Genomic DNA, 20698 nt, shown 5'->3' on the forward strand with positions numbered 1-20698 from the left:
CTAAACCATGTTTGATGATATAGCCAAATTCAACCAGCCATTGCTTGAACATAAGCTATGTTGTGACATGCTGTTCTAAAAAAAAAAAAAAGAAAAAAAAAGGCTATACCTCAGTGACACGGTTTCTTGAGTCTTAAAGGATGTATTTGTAAAACTAATCCAATCCTCCACTTAAAAAATAAGCTACTTGGCTACTTGAAAAACATGAGAAAATGGGTTCATACTGTGTACGTTACAAAGGATGAGACCTTGCTAAACAAATGACGGCTAAACAGTGGCGCTACTTTTTTAGGTAAAAGAAAGGCAGTTTTCTCTGTTGTTTGGGTTCGGGTACAGAGTCTGTTATCTGCTTTTTTGAAGCAAGTTGTTGATTTTTAACCTCTCTATAATGAAATCTGTTGTGCGTTTTCAAAGGGAAAATAATTTCAAATACATTTTGCCCACAAAGGCCATCTCTTCTGGGTAAGATCTCCAGTGTTGGGCCCTTTAAACTTTGATGTGATGCAAGGAAAGTTTGAGCACATACATATAAGTGTGAGTGAAGGAGATAAAAGTATGTATTTTCAAGCATCTGGAGAAATAATACATTCCAGTCCTGTACCGTCTATGTAATTTCATGACGCACCTCTGTGCACTCTGTCAGTCTGGGGCTTGCTGTCCGTTACATGCTTGTCTAAGCTAGCTGTGAGACCTAATGCCTCTCTACGCTGTACCAGGATGGGCTACCTTGGGGGCTCTGAGCTGTGTTAAATGCTATTCTGTGTTTGCCTGGGGATTTTGAGCCTGTTAAATACTACAGTAGACTTTAGCGTTGGGACTTAGCTCTTGTTAAATACTAAAGTAGTCTTTGTTAGCATTGGGACTCTGCAAGCCAAAGGCTATAGTTCTCCGTCAATCCTGAGACTGTGGAAAGCCTATGTTAGGTTAGTGCATGAGGACTTTGGGACCTGTCACTGTTCTTAAACCGAAATGCTTTCAGTGCTGAAAGAGGCCGCTGCCTGTTACGTGTTGAGGGACCCTTTTTTACGTTGCGTTAGCATCCGGGGAATTTTTTTGTGTTATGTATTTAACATTGTGCTACAACTGCTCTACAGAAGCTATCAGCGTTTCTGCCCCTGTTCATTTATTAGCAGCGAATAGAAACCTGCTTGATGTAATACATGTTTGAGTGTTATATATGACTGATGAAACTTTTATATTTAAGTTTTCAATGTAAAGCCGCATCAACCCCGAAGAACAAGAAATTATAATACAGTGGGTTCCCTTTGCAGATCAGAAAAGCCATGAATAATCCTCCTTCAGAAACCTTTAAAGAGACACGGCTCAGGAATTGACTTGGGCAGCTTTGTTTCTGAATTTGCTGAAGTGAGAACAGCTTTTTGCCTGTTTCGTGTTAGCAGTGGGCTTCGCAGAGCTTGTTTTTTGTTGGCATATGGATCAAAAGTGGCATTAGTTAGCAGTAGGTACTGTAGAGCAGTGTTTCTCAACCGGGGGTCCACGGACCCCTAGTGGTCCGTGGTGTAATTGCAAGGGGTCCGTGAAAATAAAATATCTTTAAAAAAAAGATCCTATGACATTTATAGAAATAGGATTATTTTACTCAAATGTGACTGAGACCTTTATCTACCTAAACTATAAAGGGTAACCGGACTTTTTTCTCTAATTACCTGTTTCACAAGTGTAATTTATTGTATTTTAATAAGAGATCTCGCTCCCGTTTGCATTGTTAAAAGTTACTGCATAAAAATTCTGTTGTTACATAAATCTGAAAGTTACTGAATACATATTCTGTTTTGTTACATATATCTGAAAGTTACTGCATAAGAATTCTGTTTTGTTAACTATATCTACGTTACAACTGAAAGCTCTTATTTTTGCCCCAAAGAGTGAATAAATGCTATAATGATATTTAAAATGCAGTTTCTACTGTTTCTATCAAATTGCAACCCCCCTCCCCCAAGATCAGGTGGAGGGGTCCTCAGGGTAGATCAAAAATACACAGGGGGTCCAGGACCCCAAAAAGGTTGAGAACCACTGCTGTAGAGCATCTGTTTGGTGTTAGGATGCCACCCTGAAATCTGTCCCAACTACCAGTGCTGCTCTTCCACTCTTTGTTTTGTCTGTGGGAGACAACATTTGATATATTTTTTGTCATGATCCAAAAACAATTTTGCAGGACGTTCTTAACTGAACAATTTTCAGCTTTTGTTCCCGTAAAACTGTGCCTCAAACAAAAAAAGTGCATCCTTTATTTTTTTGCCAATCTGCCACCTTACAAACAAGCAACAAGCTCAGAGGAAAGAAAAAACAAATAGACAACTTTTTAGTCTAATCTTATATTGGATACTTTGAAAAATCATGCTGAAAGTCACTTGCTGTGATATACACTTTGCTATGGCACATTTTGTTGAACTGTAGTACATGGGTTTTGACACGTCCACTAGACTTGTTGCTAGTGCCTAAGGGAATATATTCAACTTAAAAAAAGAAAACTGCCCACTGCTCTTGTAACACCACATGGGTGTGCTACGATAACATTGGGGATCTAACATGTCCTTCATCAGAATAAACGTGTTTATGTCTTTTGACAATGGATTTTACATGCCATTTGCTCCACCACTGTCTGTTCAAAATCATCAGAGGTGTGAGGTGGCTTTACAGGTCCATGTCTGTTTAGACAACACTCATCCGGTCAATTTAGTGCGAGTTGTGTGTATAACTTTCATGCTAATTGGACTACTTGTAGCGGGTAGATGATGCATTGTCATCTTGGAGACAAACTCTTTCCTGAAGACATAAGTGCACTGCTGTGTGATAGCGGGAATTATTCTACATTTGTATTATTTAGTGTAAATCCTTCCATCTGAGTGGCCTTCAACCCTACCTTAAAAATGCACCCTACCTGATTTTTATGTACCTTGTGTTCTGTGTTATGGCATTTTGACTTTTTGATAGTGATCTGTGCTGTCAACTGCAAGGACTTGGAGCTGCTTTGGCCACATTGCACAGCCGCCAAATCATGATATGACTTTTACCAAAATAATTTAGGGAGCTGTTTTATTCGTGACTCTTCCTACCTCTGGGCATCAACCCAGATTTTGAAAAACTGCTTTTGTAGCACTGCTTGTATTTTTTTCTGCATTTGACTCAGTGTACATGTTGAATCCTTGAAGCCCCTCAAAGCTCAGGTTTGTCAGTGTTAGCCTTATCTTGCCATGCTAGTTTGTTTGTACTTTTGTGTGGCCTTAAGTGGGATACTACTTAGCAGCATCTGGAGGCAATACTTTGTCAGGCCAAGTTAATGTAGCTGTTCTATCCTAACTGACCTGCTGCGTTAAATATTAATATAGCACATTGCTGGCCTCATCACCCCAGTCCTTACCCCCATCTATCTCTCGTCTTTCTCCTCCTACGTTTACTCCATCTTTTACCTCTGTACCACTTCTTATCTCTATCCTGTGTATTAGTCCTCCTCGGCTGCTTGAATTTAACTCACTTCCCAGCCTCCTTAGTTTTCCTCTAGGCTTCAGTACCTCTCCCCCAAGTCCTGTCCTACAGTCCCCCGAGCTCTTTTCCTCCTACAAGTTTCTACAAATGTTTCAGTTCCCCCTTCATTAACCCGCATCTGGCACAGTTCCCCCCACTCCTTCATATTTTCTTAATCTGATTCCAGTCAACAAAAATGAAATTTGACATAAAACCATGTGTGCTCCTTGTGTGTGTGTGTGTGTGTGTGTGTGTGTGTGTGTGTGTGTGTGTGTGTGTGTATGTGTGTGTGTGTGAGACAGACTTTGACTCGGTTCTGGTGCTGAGTTTGTATAATTTATTATTTTGCTAGCACATGAGTAAAGATGTGTTTTGAGCATGGGTGGGTGTGCGCACGAGCACATGTGCACGTGCAGTGTATGGGTTGATAGTGTGCGACTGTACGTGGAGTTCACTGAATTTGTATAATTGATGCCCAATGTCATCAGTAAATCTCTAGGTATATGGGTTATTATGCACAACTACATTTTGTGTGGTGTGTGCATATGTGTGTACGTGTTAGCATGTGTATGTGTATGTGATGTGTAGCGTGTGTTATCTTTGTGTATTATTTATAAGTGAGGTTCTTGGTGGGCTTGTGTGATTTGATGGGAAGATGCAGGTCTGTGTCAAAGTCTCCTTTCATCCTTTATAATTCAAAAACCACCAGGGCAACTATCCTCTTCTCCTCCTCTGTAGTTTCACCCTTACTTTCAAATATTATTTTTACCTCACTTATGCCCTTCCATTCTCTTCCTCTTTTTTTCTCCCCTCCCCTCCTCTCCTCCCTTCTCCTCTCCGTGGGGAGATAGTGGTATTTAAAAGGAAGGGTAATTGTTGGACCACTCTGACAAGGGTAAATATAAAACATGCTAAAAGCTTGTCAAGAACTTGTATGACGTGTTAAATGAAGCACCACCTCACCACCACCATTAAAGTGCTAGTATGAGTGTGTGTGTGTGTGTGTGTGTGTGTGTGTGTGAGAGAGAGAATGAGAAAATGTGTGTTTGTGTGTGTGTGTGTGTGTGTGTGTGCATGAGAGAGAGAGAGAGAGATAATGAGAATGAGAAAGTGTGTGAGTTTGTGTGTAGATTCCAGTGTGCGCCTGCATGTGTTGGTGTGTGAGTCTTCCCAAAGAAGAACCAACTAGGCATTTAAAGTGGTTTAGTGGTTTGCTCTGTAAATTATGAAGTGAATATTTGATATTTTATCTTACTGTACTCTCATCATCATCAGTTATGATTATTATTTTTTATTGTATGTCTTTAGAAAGAGTTTGCCGTTGTGGTGTGTTTTGTGATAAGCATATTCATTTTGTGTTACAGCGACTGTTTGCATAAAGGACATGAGTTTTGCGAGGGATCAGATTTAAATAATTCAAAATTTTCCCCCAAATAGTCTCTGTAGTTCTCCCTTCTCCCGCTCCGCCTCTCCGTCTTTGTATTAGATGGAGGGTTTCTTGTGGTTTGTGCGAGGATGTGCGCGATTGTCTGCAAGTGTTAATGTGTTTCATGCATTTTTTTTTTGGGTAAGGCACAAAGTCGCGTATACACATCGGCCCAGGTAGAAAAAGATAGAAAGTGGATGATGATGTGTTTGAAGTACAGTTTCATCCTCTCTCCTCCCCACTTCTCCCCCTCTTTGTATGGGTTGAGGGGGATTACACCTCTCCAGGCCCTGCTTCATGCGTGTGATGGCCGGCGCTGAGAGTCTCTTGTTAAACTAGAAGTACTAGACCGCAGCCACAATGCACCGTTCACATGCACACATGCTCATAAAGACACACACACATGAGCTGTGTACACAATCACACAATCTCGCACACACACACACACACACACACACACACACACAAGCAGAGAGGCAGGAACTGACAGCTGATTTTCCGTGTGTGTTTATGACGGCTTTGATGTTTAATGTGTCACTCTCTTTGATGCCCTCTGCAGAGGGGGTGTTACAGCACTATATATATGTGGGGGGAATGACGGGGAGAGAGAGAGAGAACCTGTAATAGGTTTGATGCTTGTATTTTTTTTCCCCCCTCAGTTCTTCTTCCAAGACTGTCGCTCCTTTTCCAGCCCCCACTCTTTCAGCAAGTGTCTTTATCTCACTCAAAAGACTAGGAATTTTTCTCCTTCTCCCCTTGATCTGCTCTCCACTCCCTGTCTGCTCCTCCCTCTCTTCTCATCTCTCTGGTGGATGGGGCTGCCTTGCTTGTGTGTTTGTTGTTTCCTGAACCACAGAAAGTTGAATCAGTTTCCTGAAGGAAACTTCTGCTTACACTCTTCGCAAACATACGTTCTGCAATCATTAGCAACTTATTTCACGCTCGCTCCGATTTCATTCTGCTCAACGGCCGCTTGAGCTGGAGAAACGCCTCCATCCAGCGCTCGTGCAGGCCGTCGCTTTCACCACTCGGTGTGCGAGCAGTGATGGAAAGTAATACGGCATTAATACTTTTATGTTGATGTGACGTGGTTCGTGTGCCAAAACCAGACTCTTTGTGCAACGGCTCTGGCCCCTGAATCACCCAGAGTGATTTCACTTATTCTGAATTAGTCATTCTAAATCACAAGTTATCTGAATCTCTCTCTCTCAGCCCGACTTTGAATCCGACTCACTGGCTTGTGACTTACTCCTGCTCATAACTGTGTCTGGGTTTTAATCTGACTCTGGCCTGCAGTGTTCAACTCGTTCTAATTTTTGACGAATGTAGCGCCTGACTTCTTCCATTTTTCATTCTCATCGACTAACAGTCTTCCCCTGACCGGTGTGTGTGTGTGTGTATGTGTGTGTTGTTTCAGGATGAGAAGTCGACGTTCTTCCAGTTTGGTGCTGCTCTGCAGCAGGAGGCTCTGCTCATGCTGAGCATTATGGAGGAGTATGACTGGCATGTGTTTTCCATTGTCACTTCTAAGTTCCCTGGCTACCAGGACTTCATCAGCACACTGAAGATCACAGTGGACCACAGGTTAAAAAAAAAAAAAGAAAACACACACACACACACACACACACACACACACTATATATATATATAGCGTTTTTTTCCGAAACCGTCAATGGTGTTGTGAGTGCTCAACTAATGAGGAGCGGAATATCAACACGGATACAGGAAAAAAAATAAAATCTTTTTTCCTGTATCCCGCTCCTCATTAGTTGAGCACTCACAACACCATTAACGGTTTCGGGGAAAAAAATGCTATATATATATATATATATATAAAGTCATGCCTGCATGCACAAAAACATGCACACCTACATACACCCACCAACGCACACACACACACACACACACAAGTGTATCCATGATGCAGGTATGTGCAGACACAGAATTCACCCTTTATCCTTCACTGACTGACACCAGCCTCCTGAGTCAGTTGACATGTCGTTTTGTTTGTTTTATTCAGTTTTTTGTTTTTGTGTGTTGCCTGTTGTTATTAATGGTGTTGTTTGTTACAGCTTTGTGCGCTGGGACCTGCAGAGTGTGGTGACTTTAGATGCTGTAGACGGTGACCAGAACTCCAAATCACACATCGCCCTCAAGAGGATCCAGAGTCCTGTCATACTGCTGTACTGCTCCAAGGATGAGGCTGTGTAGGTTGTTTTTTTTTTCCACGAGTCTCTCTATCTCTGCCTCTCTCTCCCTTCATCTTACTCTCTTGGTCACAAAGAGCCATATTTTGGCAATAGTTCTTTATCAGTTCTTTGCCTCTGCCCCCTGCCAGGTATATACTGGAGGAAGCTCGCTCCTTAGGCCTGACAGGAGCTGGTTACATCTGGATTGTATCCAGTCTGACCACTGGCAACCCAGATTTTACCCCTGAGGTAGGGAGCTGAAAGGTAACAAAAACGAGTGCATTTGAGGGGGTTACAGTGGCTCATTGGGGCCAGAAATCAATGCACTGTACCACTTTTCTCATTCAGTACAGGGCCCTCTTGTGCATATTATCTGCTGTCTCTTATATGTTTTCCTCAATACTCGATGCTAGATTTGGAATCACATTAAAATGTAACACAAAATGGGGTCTGTGGTGGTGTAGCGGTCTAAGCATCGGCTTTGTGTCGATGCAGTTGCCCACTGGGGACCGGGGTTCGCGCCCCAGTCTCGTCAGATCCGACTATGGCCGGACTCGATGAAGCAGCAATAATTGGCAGCGCTGTCTCCAGAAGGGGGGGCGGAGTCGGCTTGTGTTCGTCACATGAATGCGTCTCTGTGTGTCGGAAAAAGCAGTGGTTCGGCCTGGATTCGCCTTGTCACGGAAGTGGCGAGGCGTCTCCTTCGAGACTGCCGGCCAGAGAGATGCAGTTGGCGAATGCATTCAGTACGAGGGTGGGTGTTTGATCTAAAATAGGGAGCAATTGGCCACTAAATTGGGAGAAAAAAGGGAAAAATCAGAAATAAATTCATTTAAAAAAAAAAGTAACACAAAATGGGTTGGGCTGGCTGACTTGCTTGTAGGCACTTTTGCTGAATTTCTACCATGACTCGAAGAGGCAGGCTGTTGGGTTTAAAGCAAACGGTGAAAATGCTATCAAAGGTTCTCGCCTGTATCCTCGAAGATGTGTTTGGAAAAGACACACATTGGCAGCATCTCACACAAGTAATGTGTGCAACATCCTCCCCTCAGATGTTTCCTCTAGGAATGATCTCAGTGTCCTATGATGAGTGGGAGTACCCACTGGAGATGCGGGTGCGAGACGGAGTGGGTATCGTTGCCTCTGCAGCCACCTCCATGCTGCGAGAAAAAGGTGAAGTGCCAGAGGCCCAGAGCAGCTGCTACAGTCAGGCATCAGACAGGAGCCCTGGGAAAGTCCCACCCAGTGCCCTGCGCAGGTCAGTGTGCGTGTGTGTGTTTCTGTGTGTCCAGGAATGTGTGTGTACATGTGTGTGTGTGCATGCGTGCAGGCACGTACCATGCATGTGTGTGTTTGTGTGACGATACAAAGTGAGTAAGTCACGGTTTAGGAACGGAGTTGCGTAACGCAGTTTGTCTTTGTTTCTGGATGTTGAGCAGTCTTACATAAGTGTTTTTAATGTACTAATGAGAGCAGGAGAAAGGGAGGACAGAAACAGAGACGACACCAGTGTTAAACAGCGAGGTGTCTGATCTTAATGCTGTTACCTGTCATGTACACGGCTGCTTGGTGGGGCTAGGTCATTCAGTAGTCTCAGCCGAGAGACACACAGATTGAACTCCATGCAGACCTTCATGTTGATGCTGCTCTGTGCTAACTTGCCTCAACTTTGTCTGAGGTGTGTGTTTGTGTGTGTGCTTGTGCGTGTTTGTGTGTGTGCTTGTGCGTGTGTGTGCATTGTTTTACACTATTGGACTCCTGTCATTAAGCGAGGATTAAAGCAGCTTTAACCAGCTTTGTTCTCCCTTGCTTTTTGTTACGTTGCTTCGTGGGTGGTGTGTGTGTGTACTTCTGCATGTTTGTATTTGTGTGTGTGTGTGTGTGTGTGTGTGTGTGTGTGTGTGTGTGTGTGTGTGTGTGTGTGTGTGTGTGTGTGCGCACGCATGCGCACACGTACTCGCAGGCACATGTGCTTGTGTGTGTGCATGTGTGGGAGTTGGTGCTCTCCTCTGCAGGCTCTGTGATGGAGCAGGAGCATGTACATAGATCCTCTGAAGAAGAAAGGGAGGGCACGTGTGTGCACGCACACACACACACACACACACACACACACACACACACCTACATAGAAACACAGCAACTCTTTTTGGGGTGATGTTTCTTGCAGCGTTTGTTTGATGCTTTGATATTGTGACAGCGTGAATCTCATTTGTTTGTTTTGGGTTTCCTGCTGTCATTTACTGCAGAGCATCTAGAGCGTGGCGCATACACTTGTCATGTACATCCATACAACACACATTAAAATATGACAAAGAAGAGCTATGAAATAGCTATGAATGAAACCACAGGAAAGCTTTACGGTGGTGTTGCTAGGTTCATGACTTCTATGTTGAATTGTGACTTATTGGATTGGATGTGAAAACAACTGCGGTAACTGCTAAAGACTTCTTGGTGCTTAGAGATTGCAGCTGTGTTCTATCAAACAACATAAATCCAATACACCACTATTGTCCTCAAGAGCATCTTACATTTCTCTTTTTCTTCCTTAATAGCAGCACAAAAATCGTTTGAGGAGCAAATCCATTTGCTTTTGTTGGGATAACTTCGCTTTCACAATACAGTCACTTGCCCGTTTGCCCTTGCAATTGAAGTCCTATTTTTCTGACAATATACTGACAGTGTGGATTTTCCAAACTTAGTTTTGAGGTCATGAGGCATGGATCATCCATCCATCATTGTCCAAACCGCTTATTCTGCTCTCAGGGTCGCGGGGATGGCTGGAGCCTGTCCCAGCAGTCATTGGGCAGCAGGTTGGGAGACACCCTGGACAGGCCGCCAGTCCATCACAGGGCACACACACACACACACACACACACACACACACACACACACACACACACACACACACACACACACACACACACATGCACATTCACACCTAGGGACAATTTAGAATGGCCGATTCACCTGACCTACATGTCTGTGGACTGTGGGAGGAAACCAGAGCACCCGGAGGAAACCCACGCAGACACGAGGGAGAACATGCAAACTCCACACAGAGGACGACCCCTAAGGTTGGACTACCCCAGGGCTCGAACCCAGGACCTTCTTGCTGTGAGGCGATTGCGCTAACCACTGCGCCACTGGATCAGAACTCTGCATATATTAGTCCAGTTGCAATCCCACAATGCAATGTGCAATTAAACATCGTGAAGAGAGGGGGAGGAAGCACTGGGGAAAAGTATTCTGACGCTAAAAAGGCAACATCTTCCCAATTTGGTCTGTAATATCAATTACAGACATATAATTATGCTTACCATGCATTGACATGGGTCTCTACTATGGGAAAATGTCAATGTCAGTTTTTCTGTAAAAATACCAGAACAATAATATAATACCAGGAGTAATGACTTTTGGAGGCCCTTCACAACTCGAAAGGTACCAAACAAGGCAGGAAATGAGACAGATAATTAATCTATTTGCCGTACAGGTAATTTTGTTGAATATGAAAATTAACCGGGATGCTATGATGGAAAATTGCTTTTTTTAATCAGAGGACAATGCTCATCATAATGCTAATGACAACCAAGTTAATTATATAATGACAAAAATAACACTGAGATTACAGGTCTGATATGCTTCATCAGGTTTCGGGTGTATTGGAATTTTTGAACGAAGTGTCTTTCAAAAGTTGTGACAAACCTGAGAGATGAAGTGACAGCAGTAGTATGCAATGCAATAGTGGCTCTGCTAAATGTGCTGAGCCGTGACAAACCCACCACGACAAGGTCAGCACCTGTGGCAACAAGGTTTTTTTTTTTAAACAGAAAAATACATATCTGTCATGACACTTCATGACATAGCCTTCCAAATACATTGCATTCAGCAGCAACACATCCTGTTCAAACAGGAGACTGTCTGCGTAGTTTTACCTGTATTTTTACGGTTCACGACTTGTAATTTGCCTGCACTGAAACGGTATGAGGGGCACGGAAAGCCCATCGGCACTTTTTTTAAAGCTTTTGTGCAAGAAGCCCAGAGACCAGTCCTCAGTTTGAGCTTGCATAAATCGGCTGTGAGCCAGCTGTTTAAGGGCACAAACCTGTTTTTTTGCACTTCATAAACAAAACATGAGACAGTTGCCTGTTTCTTTTCAACATGCACAGCAATATTTATGTGTGTCTTATCTAAAAAACCCTCTCCCTCAGATGAAATGGCCTACAAGCCTACACTAATTTGACTTGCATGATTTCCACATTATTCAACTGCAGGCTATATCTGGCGACAAGCCAAACAACACAAAAAAGATTATTCTTATGCATCTCGACTTGTATTTGTTATACTTGATTTTATGCAGGAATCCATCATGCACCAATGACCTAACCCGCCCCGCTTCAAAATACAGTCGTTATGCATGTAACGCTATGTTTTGGACTCGTTTTCATAGAAAAATTGACCTTTATGGTTGGAAATGAAATTCTAACAGACTGAAACTTGGTCTTCCCTCCATTGCAGGCTGATTATATTTTCAATAGGCAGAAAAGGGAGGTGGGGAGGGAAAGGGAGTTCTCTGTGTCACTCTAATTGAGGCTCACACCCTTCTCTGTAAAGTAGTTTGCACAGTCGCTGGTTTAGCAATGGACAATGACACAGTCTCACAGCATGTCTCCTGGTGTGGACTCTGAGCCTTATTGATTTGAGTCCCTGTTTAAGCCCCCAGGGTAGTAGTTATGCCTTTAGCCAACACTACAGAAGTGTTGGGGAAATTGGAAGAAGCACCATTATAGCATTGCTCTTGGTTTTGACAGCTCGCCTAACTGGTGTTCACAGTAATCATAGAGTTGTTCTCTTACACTGCAAACGCCTTCCACTCAAAATGTGTCTTAGTTGTAGAAAATGAATAATAGATTAGATGAATAATCAGATTACACGTCACACCGTTTTGGTCGTTGTGTAAGCCACCCTACAAAAAATACCGAAGCTCTTTCTCAGCCATGACCTCCCACATATGCAAGGAGCTGATGAAATTTGTGTGGTAGTAAGTAAGACAATGGCCAAGTGCCACTGATTTAGTCATTTGTCTTCAGGCAGTATTAAGTATTATCTATGTAGCGAATTCAGGGGCAGCCGAGAATCCGCCGCAGCCAGCAATCGAACCCGGATAGCCCGGACTACGGGCGACTGCGCTCACCAGTCAACTAAAGGGTCCAACCTGTTAGCCAAGGGCTAGCGAGTCTAGTCATTCATGGTCATTACACTAACCCCCCCTCCTTTGGGAAGCACATCCCCGCACTTCAGCATACAAGCTCCTTCACGCCTCTGGGCGCATGTGCTTCCAATGACCTCACGGTCTCACCATCCCACTTCTGACACCATTGTAGCGAATTCAGGGGCAGCCGGGAATCCGTCGCAGCCGGGGATTGAACCCGGATAGCCCGGAACACAGGTGACTACACTAACCAGTTAACTAAAGGGTCCAACCCGTTAGCCAAGGGCTAGTGAGTCTAGTCATTCATGGTTGTTACACTACCCCCCTCATTCAGGAAGCGCATCCCTACGCTTCGGCATATCAGCTCCCTCAGGCCTCTGGGCGCACGCGCTTCCGATGGCCTCACAGTCTCACCATCCCACTTCTGACGCTAATGTAGTGATTCAGGGGCAGCCGGGAATCCATCGCAGCTGGGAATCAAACCCGGATAGTCAACTAAAGGGTCAGACCCTTTAGTTGACTGGTTAGCATAGTCGCCCATGGTCTGGCTGCCCCCGGAATTCGCTACATCTACATTGGTTGACACAAACTCCCTCACCAAATACCTACACTTTTATCAAGTCTGAAGAAACCCTCCATTTTTCTCAAGGCTGTGTGTTCTGATGGTTCTGTTCTCAGGAAGACAACTTATGTGCTTAAACCCCACTGTTGGAAATTCAACTTTTGGCTTCAAATTTATTCATTTGGAAAAGGGACTTATCTTGTGAAAGCTCTTTATTAACCCTGAATGCTTCATTTGAGCATCTGTGTACATGTGTGAGTTGAAAGTGCTTTGATGCACTCCAAAAACTCTGGTGAATAATAAATAGTACGAGTGTGTGAGCACAGCCCTACTGCACCAGTGACCGTTCTTTCAGGCGGATATCTGTACAAAAATCAATGCAGAGTGTTGATAGGAAAACGAAAACTATGCGGCCTCTGACTCCACCCCCTCCTACACACACAAATAGATGCAGATGCACACATGTGCACTCTCTCTCACACACACACACACACACACACACACACACAAACTTTGCAAAAACACACATATGCATCCATGCACACAGAGTGGGTGACTATAGCCTCGATTGGAAGAAGATGCACTCTAGCAGTGATTACGGTGTGCCTAACTTGTTATCTCAGTGTTGCTTCACTTGTATTAAGCATGCACAAAACATGGAGGGAGCAGGCATTCACACACACACACCACACATACACACACAGGCAATGATGAGTTCCTGCTCTTAGAAAAATGTAATTGTATGTGTTTCAGACACATGATGCATGTGTGGAATGAGGGGCGGGACCTGTCCTTCACTCCGGATGGATACCAGGCCAACCCCAAATTGGTTGTTATCGTCCTCAATAGCGAAAGAGAGTGGGAGAAGGTAACATGTGAATGCAAACAAACTGTTGGCAAAAGATCAAGGAAATTTAGGCACACTTTGTTGGACATGAGCCGTTTACAACATTGGTTGTAAAATTAATGTACTTACTGTGTGTGTGTGTGTGTGTGTGTGTGTGTGTGTGTGTGTGTGTGTGTGTGTGTGTGTGTGTGTGTGCGCGCGCGCACACACATGACAGATGGGACGTTGGGAGAATGGCACTCTCTCGTTGATGTTTCCTGTGTGGCCGAGGTACAACTCATATGGAGACGAGGATGCTGATGAGAACCATCTCTCCATCGTCACCCTGGAGGAGAAGCCCTTTGTCATCGTGGACAATGTAGACATACTAACTGGCACCTGCATGAGAAACTCTGTACCGTGCCGTAAGCACGTCAAAGAGTAAGTGCAAGTGCAACACACACACACACACGCACACACACGCACACACACACACACACACACACACAAACACATTCAGTACAGTGAATGAATGAATAAACCCACACCAGCAGCGTTTAACTGCCATAAACTATTCACGACAGCTGATGATTGGAGACCCACACTTGCTCGAAGTGAACAAGAACAGACCCTACCTTCCTAAACTGAATGTGTTATTATACAAATTATGACCCCAGGCTGAGCTGGAGCTGGAAAATGAAAATGATTGCTGGCATAGGTTTTATTCAGTAGGCTGTCTGTTCTTGTATTCCTAGTTCAAGCTCTAGTTCAATACTGAACTACTTCAACCCCCCCCCTCCCCGGCTGGGCTCCTAAAGTCAAATTTTCAGCTCCTATAACTCGTCTGGCCTGCCTTGTCTTCATCCTCCCCGAGTACCCCGAGTCACCCCATCTCCTGTACTCCCTTTGACTGCTCCCTGTGGTTTTCCAGGCTGTTACGGGAGTCGCAGGCCCTTACCTGCAGGCCAGTGTCCAGTCCTTCATACCAGCTTGTGCTCTGTTGTCTGCCCTCGCTGGCTACCGAGATCGCCCTCGTCCACAGTAACCTGGGCATACACCCAGCGAGCCCCAACTCTTCCCCCTCTCAGCTACCAAATGGTGGAATGACCTTCACAGTTATGACAGCAAAGTCACTCTCTATCCTCTATCGTAAGCTGAAGCTCAGCAAGAACCCCGCCCCCGTCTCACAATATCGCCCTTTTCTCATATATTCTCATCCACAGCTTGCTCTAATATCCTCTGATAAAAATTATTTTAGTTTACTTCCTCCTTGTACCTGTTCCTTCTAATTCGCCCAATTTCCACAGTCTTAAACACTTAATTTAAGGTTATGCAATTTTTTTGTTTTTTTGTTTTTTTGTTTTGTTTTTTTTTGTTACACGTCCAGAGTTTTAGTCCGTCATGGATAACCATCAGCTAAACGTTCAAAATGGAAGTGTTTCACACCCTCAAATTGACAGCATTGTGCTACTTGACCCTGTTCATGTATTTCATTTCTATACAGGTGTTCTTTCACATTATATTGCAACTTCTGCTGTTATCGCGAGGCTGACCATGAGATGAAATATCAGTTGTCACAAGTTACACTTTATCAGGGCAAGTGTCTTTATGCATGCTCAGTAATCCAGGTAAGAAAATCCAAGAAGGTTGAATCAGTTCATCTGGACACAGCGTTTATTGAGAGAGATGTTTCATCACTCATCTAAGTGACCTCTTCAGTCTAAACTGACAGCAGGTATCCTCACCCTTATAAACAATACAGTGGCATAACGACCGAAACCAACAACCAGTTTCATATGCAAATATCGGTGTGACCGTTAACTAGAGTTTCAATGGCCATGTGTACTATTCACAGAGGATTTGGGAATGTTTGTAATCACAACATTGTAAGATGGCGACAGATGTACCCCCCCCTTTTTTTTTCTTCCCAATTGTACTTGGCCAATTATCCCACTCTGCTGAGTCGTCCCGGTCACTGCTCCACCCCCCCTGCTGGGCCGGCGAGGGCTGCAGACTACCACATGCCTCCTCCGATACATGTGGAGTCACCAGCCGCTTCTTTTCACCTGACAGTAAGGAGTTTTGCCAGGGGGACATAGCACGTGGGAGGGAGGATCACAGTATTCCCCCCAAGTTCCTCCTCCCCCCTGAACAGGCACCCCGACTAACCAGAGGAGGCGCTAGTGCAGCGACCAGGACACATACCCACACCCAGCTTCCCACCCGCAGACAAGGCCAATTGTATCTGCAGGGATGCCCGACCAAGCCGGTGGTAACGCGGGGATTCGAACCGACGATCCTCGTGTTGGTAGGCAACGGAATAGACCGCCACGCCACCCGGATGCCCGACAGATGTAATCTTTATCAGGGCAAGTACATTTGAGTCGACGCACACACGCGTTTCATAGGTATCACTCCTTAAATATGGTCCAAGAGGGTAATCGTTTATATGATGTCTGACATAATCTCACTTTTTGCTCAGCAGTGATCACCACAGCTTTCAGATCAAGCCGCTGGTCGAAATTAATTGCATAACGTTTCCCTCGTTTACACTGTAACTGTACTCCTCAGCCTCATAGAGAATTAAACCACGGGCCTCAAATTGGCTGCACTTCAAATATAATAGCTTATTTTTATTTTCTTTGAAGAACTTAAAAAGCCCTTGGTCCATTGACTAATGCATTTTTGGTAGAGGGGGAAAAAAGGTGCACATGTGTGTAACAGGACATTTAAGCAAAGTGCTAGTATATATTTCTGAAGTACATTTACATCTGCTGTGCACATATTAATGATAGTAGATTGCATCATAGTTCTCAAAGTTATAAAAAGCCAACTACAAAATGGGAGGTAGAGCTGTCAGACATGATCTTGTTTATGTTGTTTTTCGTTATCTTGTATAGATAGATAGATAGATAGATAGATAGATAGATAGATAGATAGATAGATAGATAGATAGATAGGTAGAACTGCACTCCTCTGGACAGAGATCTTTGATATTATTCCTTCATGTTCTGTTGCAGCGCCTCTCTCAACTTGGGGTCTCAGCCCCAAGTGCTCCTACCACCACTGGGACCACTTTTGCCTTCACTTTCCACTCCCTCCTCAATTCTTCTTTCAGCCCTTGGTACTTCTCCTGCCTCTCATATTCTTTCTTCTTGATGTTGCCGTCTCTTGGGATTGCTCTATCTGCTACCGCTGCAGTTTTCTGTTCCTTTTCCATTCCTTGCCGCAATGTCCAGCTGGTTGGCCAGTGCTTAATTTATCCATCTGGATCTGGATGTCCCACAGGATCTAAGCCCTGTCATTCTCAGCCACCCATTTTTAGTGTCTCCCATGTGGATTTGGAGAGGGTCCAGCCCATACTCTGCGCAGATGTTCCTGTACGTAATCCCCGCAACTTGGTTATGCCACTCAGTGTATGTTCCCGCTTTCATCTTACACTCTGCTGTGGTGTGCTGGACTGTCTCACAGGCATCTGTAACCTGTCTGCACCTCCGGTCTTGTCTGACACAATAGACCTCTGCTTTCATTGACCTGATGCTCTGCTTTGCTCTTGTGCTGCTGTGATTAGTGCCACAGTGCTGTACTTCAGGTCAGCCTTTTTCAGCCACTGGTAGGATTTTCCAATATCAGCCATCTTTGCTATCTGCCGGTGGTACAATCCCAAGAGGGGCTTAGCTTGCACCAACACCTCCTAGTTGCTGCTGTCTCACATATTTTCTTAGTAGTTCATCCTTGTGAGCCATTTTATTTACTTATGTACTCATGGATGCTTTGTGTTTCATTCTGGACCGTGGCCTTGATGCTCAAGAAGCCCCCCCCCCACCATTCTGTCTGGTGAACAGCCAGGAAACTTTGCAGACTATAGACTGAAAATTTTGGTTCTGCTCATGTAGAACTATTGTAGATTATTTTGGAGATTAATCCTGCTATATTTGGGTGAGCAGGACAATGACTAAAATATTAATTGATGACTGAAAGACAGGAAAAAACATTGCTGTATTGCTTTTTCCTTTTTCTTCCCTGATGATTTTCGTTTTTGAAAGCAATCAATCGGATCAAAACGTTCACTGGGATCTGCACAGTAAAACAAAAAAAGAAAGCATTGTGTTTGCCATCTGTTTAGGTGCATATTTTCCAAATAATGTATTCCTATTCACTTACATCCCTATTATATACCGGGCTTGTAAAAAAAGATACACTTGAGTATCAGGATATTATCTTTCACAATACTGTCTCGTTTTTCTCAAACACTATAAGATTATAAAGAGGGACTACTTCATTGTGCTGTTTATATCTCTCACCACTAGGTGGCGGGGTGCAGTGTCATAACAGAGCGGCAAAGAACCCAACAGCAGCTGTTGCCATTGCAACACTAGCTATGGCTCTGATTACTCTGATTTTACGCATAGAGAGGTGTTTCTGTATGACATTTATCTAAACTTTTGGCTAAATAGTGCAATATATCACAGTATTTGTCATATCACAATATATCCCAGTATAATAAACTGTGACTGCTCTGAGCCCTTTTTTGTTTGTAGTGGTGATGGGCAGGTTGACAGATGAGATCAGGCAGGAGTCTCTGTGGACTATGATGTCGATGGATGACATTGTGATCTGTAGTGAGAGTAGGGAGCAGGTTGAGGAGAGCCTGGAGAGGTGGAGGTATGCACTGGAGAGAAGAGGAATGAAAGTCAGTAGGAGCAAGACAGAATACATATGTGTGGATGAGAGGGAGGACAGCGGAATGGTGAGGATACAAGGAGTAGAGATGATAAAGGTGGATGGGTTTAAATACTTGGGGTCAACTGTTCAAAGTAATGGGGAGTGCAGAAGAGAGGTGAAGAAGAGAGTGCAGGCAGGGTGGAGTGGGTGGAGAAGAGTGTTAGGAGTGATTTGCGGCAGAAGGGTACCAGCAAGAGTTAAAGGGAAGGTTTACAAGATGATTGTGAGACCAGCTATGTTATATGGTTTGGAGACAGTGGCACTGATGAAAAGACAGGAGGCGGAGCTGGAGGTGGCAGAGTTGAAGATGCTAAGATTTTCATTGGGAGTGATGAAGAAGGACAGGATTAGGCACAGGTATATTAGAGGGACAGCTCAGGTTGGACAGTTTGGAGACAAAGCAAGAGAGGCAAGATTGACGTGGTTTGGACATGTGTGGAGATTGGGAGAAGGCTGCTGAATATTGAGCTGCCAAGGAAGAGGAAAAGAGGAACGTCAAAGAGAAGGTTTATGGATGTGGTGAGGAAGGACATGCAGGTGGCTGGTGTGACAGAGGAAGTTGCAGAGGACAGTAAGAAATGGAAATGGATGATCGGCTGTGGCGACCCCTAACAGGAGCAGCCGAAAGTAGTAGTAGTAGTCGTAGATAATAAACCGTGACTCTTGTATCATGATACGAACTGTATCCCAGTTTTATTGTTGGGTTGATCTTACCCTTGCTGCACTGATTGACTGCAGCACACTTAGGCTGAGAAGAATTCTATACTTTGTTCAAAATTTTCCAAAGCATTTTCCATGATACTTTAATTTCTTTAACTTTTGTAATAGAAGCTTAGAAAGTTGGGAGAGAATACAGAGTGACGCTGCAATGAAATATGACTCCAGACTCCAACCACACTGAGCTTGATGATTGAGACAGCTACGTCACCAAATCACCCAGGCATGGGAAAGTTAGTCCCTGCTTGTCCAAAGATTTGTCATCCGCTCTCCAAAGTAATAATGATAGAAGGCCGAGTGGTAACAGTACAGGCCAGATTAGCCTCTTCCAATATTCTGTCCATCCATCCATCCACAGATCCGGAGATTGGGCGGCATGGTCGCCCAGTGGTTAGCGCTGTCACCTCATGGCAAGAAGGTCCTGGGTTCAAACCCCGGGGTTGTCCAACCTTGGGAGGGGGTCATCTCAGGTCATCCTCTGTGTGGAGTTTGCATGTTCTCCCCGTGTCCCTGGTGGGTTCTCTACTGGTGCTGCCGTTTGCCCCACCATCAAAATAAACATGCATGTGAGGGTTTATACTCCTGCCGGTGCCCCCGACCAAGGCAATGGGAAAACACCTGGAGTTGGTCCCCGAGCGCAGCAGGAAGGTGGCAGCCCCCTGCTCCTGGCTACACAGATCACAGCTATGATGGGTTCATTTGCAGTAACTGAATTTCCTCAACAGGATTAATAAAGGAAACTTACATTAAAAGCCATACATACAGCCATCAATGAGTACTGCATCTACTACGACTAACTTTTTTTCATTTGTTTATTGTCATATTGTCTGTTTGCAATAGTATGACGTAAATGAATGTTCCCCCTCATCATCCGTTAAACAGATGTACTGTATGCGCACCCCTGGGGACTCCGTTGTTGCTGCTCTGTTGTTGTTCTTGGTGTGTGTGTGCACGTGCGTGTGCACTCAGCTTCTGCGTTTGTGTGTCTAAGCAGTGACATAAGGACACAGAGGGGCTCAGCTGGGGAAAGCTAATGTATATGTGTGCCATAACGCACCTGGGGCTCCACATATACACACAAGCAGCAACACATACAACTTATCTCTCTCTCTCCCTCTCTCTCTCACACACACACTGTTTCACACACGCTCACATACACACATGCATACATTGTGCTGTGCTAAAAGTTGACTGCTGTTAAAAGGATATTTTAATCCTTTGATGTTTCTATTATTTGACAGTTGCTTTTAGTGTTCTGAGTTCGTGAATCCTCCAGTTCTTTATGAACTTTCTCTTGAGTTAGTGTCAGCTAAAATGCCAAGTGAAAAGGTTATACAGAGTTCCCACTGCAGTTTGCATAGGTGTCTTCAACAAAGGCAGAGTTGTGAGGGGAACGGAATTATGGGGAAGTGATTTTGATATTTCCACTGTGGCGTTACGGATTGTGAGACTCATCGGACCTAACGTCTCAGCTGAGCTCAGTGCTCCAAGGGCCCCAAGGGACAGCGGGACAACTTTTGGTGAAGCTTACTCCAATAAACCCTTCAAATCAATGGAT

At 44.3% G+C, this 20698-nt stretch overlaps 1 protein-coding gene across 1 annotated transcript in view; it reads left to right on the plus strand.

The window, feature by feature from the left end:
- The window catches only part of grin2ab (glutamate receptor, ionotropic, N-methyl D-aspartate 2A, b), a 71260-nt gene that overhangs the window by 38019 nt on the left and 12543 nt on the right, over window positions 1–20698 (plus strand). The window contains exons 3-8 of the mRNA XM_056280230.1: window positions 6330–6496; window positions 6985–7119; window positions 7251–7350; window positions 8154–8359; window positions 13626–13740; window positions 13937–14139. Of these exons, the coding sequence (XP_056136205.1) occupies window positions 6330–6496; window positions 6985–7119; window positions 7251–7350; window positions 8154–8359; window positions 13626–13740; window positions 13937–14139 (926 nt within the window). The remainder of the gene's footprint in view (window positions 1–6329; window positions 6497–6984; window positions 7120–7250; window positions 7351–8153; window positions 8360–13625; window positions 13741–13936; window positions 14140–20698) is intronic.

Source organism: Lampris incognitus, chromosome 5, assembly GCF_029633865.1.
Source record: "Lampris incognitus isolate fLamInc1 chromosome 5, fLamInc1.hap2, whole genome shotgun sequence".
Taxonomy (NCBI): domain Eukaryota; kingdom Metazoa; phylum Chordata; class Actinopteri; order Lampriformes; family Lampridae; genus Lampris; species Lampris incognitus.